This window comes from Pseudochaenichthys georgianus, chromosome 15, assembly GCF_902827115.2.
Source record: "Pseudochaenichthys georgianus chromosome 15, fPseGeo1.2, whole genome shotgun sequence".
In the NCBI taxonomy this organism is placed as follows: domain Eukaryota; kingdom Metazoa; phylum Chordata; class Actinopteri; order Perciformes; family Channichthyidae; genus Pseudochaenichthys; species Pseudochaenichthys georgianus.
In genome coordinates this window covers 21,159,199-21,171,597 of record NC_047517.1, presented here as the reverse complement: position 1 = coordinate 21,171,597, position 12,399 = coordinate 21,159,199, and the positions used below count along the sequence as shown (strand labels likewise).

The 12,399-nt window shown below is 39.8% G+C and overlaps 1 protein-coding gene across 2 annotated transcripts; it reads left to right on the top strand.

The window, feature by feature from the left end:
• Nucleotides 1-208: 208 nt before the first annotated feature.
• Nucleotides 209-11,929, top strand: LOC117460201 (FERM domain-containing protein 6). 2 transcript variants are annotated; one of them, XM_034101478.1, is made up of 14 exons: nt 209-359; nt 3,075-3,259; nt 3,380-3,470; nt 4,719-4,798; nt 4,987-5,063; nt 5,153-5,348; nt 5,452-5,607; nt 6,083-6,148; nt 6,620-6,688; nt 6,800-6,974; nt 7,251-7,511; nt 10,265-10,384; nt 10,522-10,592; nt 10,672-11,929. In XM_034101478.1, exons 2-14 carry the CDS (start codon nt 3,182-3,184, stop codon nt 10,960-10,962), a joined length of 1,731 nt encoding a protein of 576 aa, XP_033957369.1. In that variant the 5' UTR covers nt 209-359; nt 3,075-3,181; the 3' UTR covers nt 10,963-11,929. The 2 variants fall into 2 exon arrangements, with proteins under 2 accessions (XP_033957369.1, XP_033957370.1); XM_034101479.2 differs by lacking the exon at nt 209-359 and adding an exon at nt 1,119-1,214.
• Nucleotides 11,930-12,399: the final 470 nt, after the last annotated feature.

Sequence of the window (12,399 nt, the reverse complement as noted above, 5' to 3'; positions counted from 1 at the left end):
AATAATTATGTATATTAAATATATGTATTTAAAAATAGTCGTATGTTTTTAAATGAATATTCATGTGATAAAAACAAACATTTCTTGAATTTAACATTAAAAAAACAGTCCCAACCATTTCAAAACATAACTCGTTCACAACAGTCACCCCCACAACAATTCAAAATGGTATGGCTCAATCGTTAGGACTTGACGGTGGTTGGAGAAGTTACAACACGCAATGGGGAGTGGGACGAACTGGTGTCCTCCTTACTTCTGTCATGTTTTTATTCGGATAAAAAAAGAAGATTGTGTGCTGAACAAGCATTGAGAAGACCTGCGACTGGTGTTTAAACTCCTTCTTCTCTTATAATGCAATGGTAAGTAACTCACGGCTTTATAGTTAGTTTAAAGAGTAGCCAGTCATTTATGCACTTGTTGCTTTCGCGTTACCCCATCCATCCAAACAAATACACTCTGTCCTAAGAAAATGTGTCCACGATTATGGTTACTATTAACGTACTTTAGCTTCTCCTGCTGCGTTTCTTATCAGAGTTGTCGTTAGCTCACGCACACAATAAATACATGTAATTAAAAAAAAAAAAAAAAGCTAAGCCTCGCTGAAACTTTGACATAATTAGCGGCTAATGACACTGTTGCGTTCCATAACGTCAACGCCCGGTATGTAAATTACCTATCTGCCAGTTCATAACATGGGGACATCACATGAACGTTTAAATGCAGTTCTTCTGTACTCAACACGACGCAGAGTGTGTTTAAAAGTCTGATGTTGTAAAAGTTTTAACCTCTCAATAAATCATTGAACCCTTCTATAAATGTGCCTGTCATGGCTCTTGAGTCAAACCTAAGAAATGCACTGCTCCCCCCCAAAAAGGGGGCTCAAACTCACCCTATTGTTTTCAAGTAGGATGACTATAAATGGTGTTCCTCGTTTATTCAGATACGGGCTCTGAGGTTCACTTCAGAGAGAGTGCACAGGGGATGTTTTTCCAATAACCAGCAGTGTGCTCAGAAAGAGGGATTATGACAGTCTTGGAGGGGAATTAGGCATATAGATGGCTGCTCTCATGTGATGCCAGGTTTCTCCTTTGGTCAGCAGTAAGGGGGATGTCAGCCATCACTGCTGATGAGAGTAAACTTGTCTTTAGAGGTGGGATGCACTGAAGATGTTTTTTTATGTACCTGATTGTACTCTGGATTTAAAGCAGATTAAGGTTGGTTCAGTGTATTAGTTACTCAGAACTGTTCATGCTTCACACCAGCGGTTTGACTCAAATAATGCCAGCATGTTTTGATGTAATATAATGTTGACTACTCCTATTGCCTGTTATTTGAAGAAAAACCTATGATTAACCTGTGTTAATTGATCACGGATCATTTGTTGTAAATTCATTCCATATGATAAGGTTTTTTTATTTGAATATCAGGGTCCATTTCAACTTATATTGTATCTTTTGTCATGTTAATAGTTTTAAGAAAAGTTGGAACAAGAAAAACACGCACATGCCCATTCAAATTCCAGAACAAAGCATATTTTCCCTGAACAAAATCTGTTTCTATTCTTCAGTCTTGTTGCTTCTCACACGAAGTGCTCATAAATTGCTAACATATGTATGCAACGTCTAATTCCAATATGTAATTAGTCAGAAAATAAAATATAGTGTTTTATCATATGTTTATCATCACACCTTCCGATGTGTTGTTTAATGCATATGATAATGATGACTGAATATAAAACTTAAGTGTCCTTGAGGACTATTATATGCATCAGTAATGAATGATACATTTTTAGAATTAAAGCTTGCATTGTTGTATATATTGACCAATAAGAGTAAAAAGCTACTACACCCTCATAGTGGGAATAATTTACATGAAAGAAGCACTCTCCAAAAAGTAGATTTATTGATCAAAAATAATGCTTAAAATAGAATATTGTCTATGTGAAAATGTACTTGCCAGTTGATTTTGAGTCAGTGTATTGACTGTGTAGTTTGACTCGTACACAAGTCAGATGTTAAAGCTACTGGAATTTCAGGTTTTTTTAAATGTCTGTTGCACTGACACAGATGTGAGCAAGTTTGAACACGTCCATAAATCATATTTGGTATGACAATTTGCTTGCTCTCCGAGCCAAGAATACATACTTTAATGTTTCCCTTTACCTATTTGTTCATTGGTAACATGTCTTTCAAATACTTCTTATTTTGTAAGGCTAAATCAAAAAAGGCAGGCTTATTGCTAATGCTTTTTAACATAGTAAACATACTGTGAATGCCAGGCTCCTGAAGAGTTGGGTGTAAACTGGTTCTTTGTCCAAGAATCTCTTAATGTGCTGGTTATTTCTTCTCTGTTAACTTTGAGGAGATTGGCTCAACAGTAGTCTGTTTCTGTTACGGTTCATTTGTCCCTTTGTGTCCCTTTTTTTTGTCGTTTATTTTTACTGGCTATCGTCAAGAGCGGGGTTTAAGGGGATCAGAGTCGGCGTGCGGCAGTAATTAACCTGATTAATTGATTATGAGACGTTAATCAGATGAGCCTCGTACCAGTAGGGCTTCAGGTCAGCACGCTTCAGATGAGCATTGTTTGCGAGTATTCTTTCCTACATGGCCATTTGTTTTGTTTTGGTAAGTAGAAACTAAAATCACATAATTCCTTTTTTTTTTTACTTGGTGCTGCTTACAAGGTGTTGATGATGAGCTCATTAAATGTGCCCCTGCTTTTCAATAGAACCGTACTCTAGGATTAATATACTTTTAAGGTGAACCAACTTATGACACGTGTTGAATTCAGTTTTTGGATGATCTCATTGGAAGATTTTTGTGATCCTAAAACATTTGGACGGAACAGCCATGTTGAGTTAATCTTTGTTGTTGGATAATAGGAGACAGCCACAGTTATTATATTGCATATGATTCAAGGAAGTGACAGTATGCTCATGCATATCCTCATTGTGTATTTGCAGAGCATTGCACGGCAAACCTTGATCTGTTTTAAATTCCATTCTGCTGTCTTCATCTTCATGTTTTTATTTAATTTCATTGCATATCTCACTCTGACGTCATCTATCTTTACAGATACAATATGGACAAACTGCCCTGGAACAGATAGACAGTGAAGTACAGCGGAAGATTGAGGTGGTTTAACACAGACAAAGCACTTATCACTACACACACAAGACGTCATGTCCACCCCGATAAGGCAGGAGAGAACCATTTGTGTTCTCCTACCCAACAAGGAGCAGCTGGACATCACTGTCGGGGTGGGTGTTTTTAATATATCTCTTGCTGTCATATATCAATATGAGGTCTAGAAGGTCAAACTTGTTAATCATTTCAGTGTAAAAAGTGCATATTAAATACTGTCTTCTTCATCTTTCCAGCCAAAATCCACTGGGCAGGATGTTTTTAATCGTGTGGTAGAGCTTCTTGGAATCAAAGAGCTGCACTTCTTTGGCCTCACAGTGGTGCAGGGTAAGTTCTCTCATAGACCGACCGTCCATCATCTGAACCTGGAAGCACTATTCACACTAGATAACACGGCAGGGTTGTCAGAAGACAAGTCAGTTTGTTGATCAGTTGATGCACATAGAGTTCCCGTGACACATTTCAGAAGTCATTCAGTTAGATGGGATCACAACAATGAATTACTAAGGGTCGGTAGTTTTAATGAGCCTTGTTTTTGTTATATTGTAGAAAATGTTTTGTGCCAAACAAGCTATTTTGCTTAAGCCAAAACATTTCCCTTGCCCCTCCCAGTCTGCATAATTGAGTAATCCACTTGAGCAAAGTTCTGAACGTTCTGTTTTCTTGTATTTCTGTTCTCTTTCTCTCTACAAATACGCTAAAATGCCTCGGTAATCTTGTGTGGCTCAACGCTTGAACAAGCAGCCTTTTGTTTTTGTGGTGTTGGTTCACCGATCACTTAGTGCCTGGATTCCTGCAATATTAACTTCATTAAGCCTGGAATGCACCCTTGCATTCCTCCTCTTCACTGAGGGAAGGGACGGGTTGATGATGGGAAGAGGAGGGTGGGAGTGGAGGGAGAAGAGGCAGGGGGGCTCTTCATGACACAGGCCGCCTTACTCAACTTTTTCTCAAAGACTTCAATGAAGGATGAGAGGCGAGGGAGGAGGAGTGAGTCAGAGAGGGAACAGGCTGAAAGGAGAGATGGATAGTTCGAGTTGTGAAACAGCTATGCGAGCATGAGTTGGCTACACAAAGTTGAACAAAAGAGATAAGGTGGAACAAATAAGAAAATACTTATCTTATGACTCATAGGACCAGGCTGTGAGTGATACAACATACTCTTTCCCAGCACAGGGAGGCAAAAGGCTCTGAGCCCCTCTTCTGAAATGGTTGTTTTTGATATTTGTGGTTTTGCAGGATAGATAAAAACCTAAATATCACGATAAAAGCTAAGCTATGTTGAATGCATCTACCCATCCCAATACAGGTTTACAGATGAATAAACTAGCAAAGCTCCTGCATGCAGTGTTTTGTCTGTGCTGCCATGCTACCACTGAAATTAGAAAATGTATATATTAGCATTGTTGTCATTAGCTTCCCGGTAGCCTCATTCACAAAAGCAAGAGAATAAGGGCTTTTTTCTCTATGCCCTAATGAATCCCATTGTTAGTCAGATTATACGCTTGGTTACATTTTTGTTTTGTGTGCTTGCTAACTGTCTGCTTGTTTCCTGATTGTCTTTCTCCATCCCAGACAATGAGCACATCTTTTTAGACATGGAGGAGAAGCTGACTAACTACTTTCCTAAGGATTGGAAGCAAGATTCAAGCAAGGTAAGACAGCCTGTCGGGTAGAATAAAATACTTGCGAGTAAATTAGGAGCACTTTGCTGTGGCCCACTCTCTAAACTATTGTACACTTCAGTTTATTGGGAGGCACAGATCCGTGGCCTACATGCCACAACTTGTCATTTAGCATGACAAAAAGATGCCTTCTCTAACGCTTCTCTCTCTGTATACAGGGAATACAGAAGAGACCGTTTCCTCTAGTGCTGTGCCTCAAAGTGCAGTACTACATAGAAAACGGCAGACTCTTTTGGTAGGTCCTCTCCATATTTGTACCATATATATCCCTCTTTGTCCTCTTTACTGACATCTTTGTTTCTTTCTTTCGTTGTGTGGTACCAGTGAGCGTAAGGCACGGCACCTTTACTACTCCGACTTGAGGGAGCGGGTGCTGCGCTCGGAGTGCCGTCAGCAGGAGGAGGTTTACTTCCAGCTGGCAGGTTACGCCCTGCAGGCTGACCTCGGTGACCATCCGCTGCCCAGGGAGGATCTGGAAAACACTCCTTACTTTGAACCCAAGGAATACTTTTCCCCTTGGGTAGGTGTTGACCGCAACAAAAGAGAAATACAAAATAATTTAATCTAATTTATTATGTTTTCTTCTTGCCCTAATCCATGTCTGTCCCTTCTTCCTTCTTTAGATTTTAGCTAAGCGTGGAGTAAGCTATCTCCTCTGCCATGGGCCAAAGGTGCATCAGGAGCTGTGGGGCATGTCTTCTCGGGACGCCATGCTGCTCTTCATCAGGGAGTCCTGTCGACTGGAGGATGTACCCGTCACATTCTACAAACTGCAAAAGGTTGTGAGTCAATTTAGTTTTGTGAGAATTGTGAACTGGGTGGCTTGAATTGAGTATTTGAGGCACACACTGTACTGCAGCCTGTATTTATTTGCATATCAACAAAAAAGAATGGTGATTATTACACTGTTGGGTTTTTATCCACTGTCCATTCCTTCTCTCTGACTGTAGTATTGTCTTTTCCAACACGTATACAGTTAGTATCGCTTCATTAGAGCTGTGCTGGACAAATGACTATACAGTAGGGGCAGTTATGTAACTCTCTATGTAATCCCTATATTGTCGTCCCCATTCCAAGATCACTCATCCACTGGGTGATATTTTGAAGGCTTGCCTATCCATTGCGTAATGTGCCATCACTTTTAATTTGTTGTTAGCAGCAGCCCAGTGTTTCCCAGTGAAGCAGGAGAGTGAAAAGCTCTCTTATCTGAACTGCTCACATGCCTGTCTGATATCTCATCATTCATGTATCCAGGACAAAAAGGCGGAGAAAGGAACGGCATTGCTCGGTCTGACCCTGCGAGGAATGCAGGTTTATCAGGTACGTGCATGTGCGAGTGTGTTATTGATGTACAGCCTATGCGTGAACATGTGCGTACATAGGGCGGAATCTGCGTTTGCTCAAAGATTCGGTCTTTGTAGCTGCAGCCCTATAAAACCTCTGACTAGACGTGTGAAGAATGTGTGGGATCGCCACCAACAGCAGAGCATCAGGAGATAGGAGCCGTCTGCCATGCCCGTCAGTTGTTTGATCTGTCCATCAGGGGCCATCTGGAGGGGATTAGGGCTCCAGGCCTGGCTGATTAAAGAGCCAGCAGACCGTGAGATACCTCGAGAAGCCCTTGGCCTCTCTGCCAAGTCCAGATGGCTCCTTTGAGAGAAAAATATGATTATTGATCCAGTATTTTTAAATATATCCCAGTAGATTACACATCCAAAAGCCTCTTGTTGCGAAAACATAAAGCTTACAAACCTTTAAGCTACTTATTAAATGGTGTGTTTGTATTCAAAGGAGGTGAACAACATGCGACAGCTGCTGTACGACTTCCCCTGGTCAAATGTTGGACGTCTCACCTTCCTGGTAAGCACACAGCTCATTTCCATTCTTTGTAAAGATTAGGTGGAGAATTGTAATTATTTAATGGCCATTAGCTATGTATGTATGTATGTATAATATGTTGTGCATTTTCAGGGTAAGAAATTTGAGATCCAGCCAGATGGTTTGCCCTCAGCCAGGAAGCTGGTTTACTTCACTGGGTCATCGTTCCGCTCCCGACACCTCCTCCTGCACCTGAGCAGCAGCCACCGCCTCTACCTCAGCCTCCAGCCGGCCCTCAAACACCTCCGCCAGCTGGAGGAGAACGAAGGTAGGGCAGAATACAACCACAAGATTAGTATTAGCAATAATTACAGTTTGGGTGGGGTCCAATTGTACTCAGCAGAACACTTCTGAGGCCACTGAAATTCAAATGGATAACTTGTGAAATGTCCTTTTTCCAGTACAAACAAATCCAGTTTGTTTTCTTCTTTAATTGGAATTGTAGCACAGTAGCCAGATCTCTTTTGCACAACGCTCAGAAAAAATGTTTTCTGTAGATTTGTTTTGCTGTCATTTTATCAAATCAAATCTTGCTTCATTGCAGATAAAAAGCGTTACAGAGAGTCCTACATCAGTGATGACCTGGACATGGACCCCCCTGGCAGTGAGAGCAGCCCTGGTCTGTCCCGGCACTCCACCAGCAGCTCTGGGATCGAAGCGGACGTCCGCCAACACTGCATCTCCCCAGAGATGGCCTCCATGGAGGAGGAGGGTCATCGGAAGGCAGAAAGGTGTTTCAGCTCAACAGCCATCCACGGCAGCTCCTGCACCTCTGGGTTTGACGCAGGCTGTAAGCAAGACGAAGGTGAGAGGAATGTTGTACTGAAACCTTGGTACAACACATTGTCTGGAGTAAACTACTGCTTTGTTTGTTGAATGAAATGATCAGTTGCTACAGAAAAGCAGCTATGTGCAATTCTGATCTTTTATTTTCCTCTTGAAATTCCCTTTTTGACTACTTGTTTACTGTACAATATGAAAGTTTTAAATTATTGTTGTTCTCATTACTTGCTTGCTTTAACCATTAATATGAACTCATATGTACAAAGAAAAATTGTGCAAATTGAGCCTCGCTAATGTGGATCAGGGACGCTGTTATTTATTATATGAATACGTTTCTGAAGATTATACTCCAATAAGTAAAGTTGGTTTATCCGGTTTGTTTGCCTCCCTGAGACATCAGCTCAGTCTGTGCGTGTGTTGCCAGCCTTTCCATGCAGTTGGGATGAATGCGCTGTTTCACAGTGCATCCATGGGCTTTGCATTATGCAAAACAAGTGCTCTATGAAGATTTCATTGTTCCACATTTTCACGCATATCTGTTTTTTTTCAGTGGCCAGCACAATAGTTGTGTAAGACACTTTGTTTTATTTGTTTTTCTTTCATTGTTTAAGATTCACTCTATGGTCCCACTTTGTGGGACATTTGGTACGGGCTCCACCCATGTTACATCCATAAAAACATTCCACACACAGGAATTGAGAAACACACCCAAAAACACAATAATAAAACTGATTCTAAAATAGATTAATTTAAAAGTGGGTTTTCTCCGGAAGTTTTTCCTTGTACGATGTGAGGGTCTAAGGACAGAGGGTGTCGTATTGTCATACTGATATTCTGTATAAACTGTGAAGTCCACTGAGACAAATGTAACATTTGTGATATTGGGCTATATAAATAAACATTGATTGATTGAAAAGCTATAAAAAAACGCTGCCAATGGAAAATAGTCAATTTTCCAAGAAAAATGTAAGAATAAAGCTTTATTGACTTCCTTCTCAATTTCATCCTTATTTAATTGATATTCCACAATTGATTTGCATTAGAGATACATTTGCAAGTAGAGATACATTTAAAAAAAAAAAAAAAACATATCTCTTTATCAGTATGTTATATTACACCATACTAGTAACTGGTACTTGATGTGTAGCACATTGTTTGTAGCCTTTATTTAACCAGGTAAAATCCCATTGCGATCAAACGATCTCTTTTTCAAGGGAGACCTGCAAAGTTGGTTACACATGAAAACAGAAAAACAACAGAAAACAAAAAGGACATCATAAAACATAATTACAGGGGTACAATTTACAAACCTATCAACATTGACAGGTACCAAGATTATCATATTGCATTGCATCTAGCCGTGCTTTAAAATGATGCAGGGGAACCAAGATGCTCAGTTTCAGTTCTTTTTGCAGAGTGTTCCAAGCTAGATGAGCTGCGCACATAAAAGCATTCATACCTAAATCAGTCCTAGCACTTATACACACATGTAACAAAAACACATCCTGAGATCTTAGGCAATAGCTACTTGCAACTCTCTGTGAGATCAGAGAGCAGATGTAAGTTGGTAGTTTACCCAACATGGCTTTGTAGATGAACATGTACCAATGACTGAGCCTCCGTACAGTAAGTGAAGGCAAACCTGCCCTTGCATACTCAGTAATGAGTAAGTACTTTACAGTTTGTAACAAATCTCTGCGCACTGTGATAGGCGGCATCTAACTTGTTCAGGTAATGGGAAGGTGCATTCATATAGATCAGATCACCATAGTCCAGCACAGGTAAAAAGGTCACAGAGACTAGCATTTTCCTGGCCTCAAGTGAGAAACAGGACTCGTTTCTGAAAAAGAAACCTAGCTTCACCCTCAGCTTTCTAAGCAGATTATCGACCTGAAGTGTAAAAGAGAGACAATCATCAAGCCAGATACCAAGGTATCTATAACAGGTAACCACCTTGAGTACTTTTCCTTGCGTATCTGTAGTAACAATATTCAAAGTGGTCTCCGGTGTCTTTTTGGCTTTTGAAAATAGCATTACCTTGGTTTTATCCACATTTTAAAAGAAGCTAAAGCTCAGAGAGCTGCGTCTGAATAATATTAAAAACGGCCTGTAATTTAAGACCAGCCTCCTTAATGGAGGGACCTGCACAATACATCACGGTATCATCATTCAGCATACAAATGTAAAGTTGCTCCATCCACATTTTGACCTAAACTGTTGATATAAATGGAGAATAAAAGTGGAACTAAAACAGAACACCATTAGAAATGTTTAACCACTCGGAAGACAGCCCATCAAAGTGAACACATTGGGACCTTTCAGAGAGGTAGTTCACAAACCACCCCACTGCATGGCTGGATATGCCAATACTGGCCAGCCTCTGTTTCAAGATATGATGATCGACGGTATCGAAAGCTTTGGAAAGATCAATACACAGAGCTGCACAACTCTGCTTATTGTCTAAGATATCCGCAATATCATTCACCACTTTCATTGTCGCAGTGATGGTGCTATGTTGCTTTCTGAAACCTGACTGATGTTTACATAGGATGTCATTTTTACATAAAAACACCTTTACCTGCTCACTCACTAGGCTTTCAAGAACCTTGGCCAGAACTGACCATTTAGAGATGGGCCTATAGTTATTTAATAAAGTGGCCTCCCCACCTTTTAATAGAGGAAGTGATGGGTCTGTTAGTATTTTGTTGGCTTGCCTAAGAACAGTCATCTTAAATGCATTTTTTAATAATCAAACTTCTAAACCTTTATTTTCAGAAAACAAGATTGACATTGGAAGTCCAGGCGAGGTTCTCGTGGATGATCCTTATGAGATGTTCCAGTTGGCTGATCTTCTTGATGGAGTGTCAGTGGATTGTTCAGATCTCTCCTCACCAGGTATAAATAACTTCATTGGGATATACTGGATACCATTTAAAAAAAAAAACAATTGTGTTTCTCTCATCTCATTAATGAGAACCAACTTTGTTTGTATCTCAAACCCTAATAGATTGATAAGTAATTGATCTCTACAGAAAACAAGGCGTGTCCCTCAGACAGTGATGAAGAACTCCAGAAATTACAGAACAAGGATACGTTAACATCGGTTGGTTGACTATCTTCTTTGCCTCACCTTCTTTTTCTTTCCTCTGTTGTAATGCATGTTATCCTCACCTCTCTTGCAGACACTGACGTCTAAGGCACAGATTTGCGTGGATCGGCAAAGCCAGAGTCTGGATGATGTACGTCTGTTCCCACCTCCGGCACCCCTTGGGACCACACTGCCACCCGATTCCACAGTCAGCTATATGTTTGGCCTACCAGATGCCTCAATAAACACAAAGACCCCTGTTGACCACAGTTTGTACCCCCTGTTGCACTGTGAAGCTATACCTTCCTTCTATGGCCGCAGGTCTTCAAACTGCCTCTCCCTGGACATGTTAGGGGACGAACAGATCCTGGAATTCATTCTTTGAGACCTTGCTTGTCCTCCATTTACAAAGCAACTGAACTCGTAGGTTGGCAACACATGCATTTCTGTGGTGATGATGACAACGTGGGATGTGTGTTTCAAATTTGAGTGAGACATTATGGAAAATTACGGGACCAATCATTCTTCTTTAAAAGCTTTGGATAAGAGAACAGAGATTTAATTCAGCAAAATTTAATTCAGTATAAATGGAGCATATTTATTAATTTTGTATATTTGTACATACTACCTGCACTGTTTTATTACATTTCAACTTTGCTGAGCAACAACATTTCCAAGCATTTAATTGTGTTTTATACATTTTACATACTTTTTTTAAGGAATTGTCTGAATAGGTTAATGTCTGGTGCATAAAGTTTGTCATTATATATTTTTATGATTTAAAGGCCATACATTTGACATTCATAAAATGGGAATTACTCTACCTTGAAACACTTTTGGTAATGTTTGTGTATAACTTTATCCTGGTTTTTTAAATCATATTTTATAATATACTCTATTTTTGTACAGTATGCTCTGTCATGCTTTTCCTTTTAGTCTGCCTTAGCAATGTAGCCACCAAAGTGGAAAATTGAGCCTCTTTACAGCTGGTATTGCATTCATCCAAAGCTTTCCTATTATATACTCTCCCCTGTCATAATTACAACAGAAAGTACTCTTTGTAAAGCACTATTTCTGTAACCAGTGTATAATGAATCTGCAGTATTTTTCTATTATGTAACCCTCAAACAAAGAGTCTTTCTGTAATTTTTTTCTCTGACATTGTTTTGTAAAAGATAATTGGTATTCAAATAACTGATGTCATTAGCCACTTGGAAAGTTATTTAACACATACAAACTTCTCCGCAATGCCTATAATGTATAAACAACTGTCAGTGTTGAGTCACAAAACTGAACAATTAATTATTTTTAAAAGCAATGTTTTTATAATGGTGAAAATAAAATTTCAACTAAAGAAACCACATGTCTTCAGTTGTGTTGTACTGTTTGTTAATTTTTAAATTAGACACGCAGTTAATGTTATTTAAAAAAAATGTTTTTTGTAAGTGTGGTGCGCAGAGATGTGATAGGTGGGTTGCGAATGGACGCGATGAACGGGAGATTTTTTATTTAAATACATTTTTTGGACCTCAGGCCAGAATCGAACCTGGGTCATCGCGGGCGGTAGTGGACTGGCCGGAGACTCGCAACGGCGGTGTTTGCGGATGCGGTACTGGAACATTTTAAATCTATTCTAGTCAGTACTCAAGTTGTAAAAACAAATCTGGGGGGATGGTGGATTTTATCATATGGGGACATCATTTGTGGTGATACCCCCCCGAGGGTGGGAGACCAACCAGCATAAAGATAATTATTATACTCCTAAAACAACATGCATGTTATGGATGTTCAGATACTCCTGTCATTGCTCTTGACCAAGGCA

Bases quoted from the DNA above. Each gene is read 5' to 3' on its own strand.
- LOC117460201 (XM_034101478.1), top strand. From the start codon at position 3,182: ATGTCCACCCCGATAAGGCAGGAGAGAACCATTTGTGTTCTCCTACCC. The intron at 4,799-4,986 runs GTAAGACAGCCT...CTCTGTATACAG, and splicing joins GGAAGCAAGATTCAAGCAAG to GGAATACAGAAGAGACCGTT. The intron at 7,512-10,264 runs GTGAGAGGAATG...CTTTATTTTCAG, and splicing joins AGGCTGTAAGCAAGACGAAG to AAAACAAGATTGACATTGGA.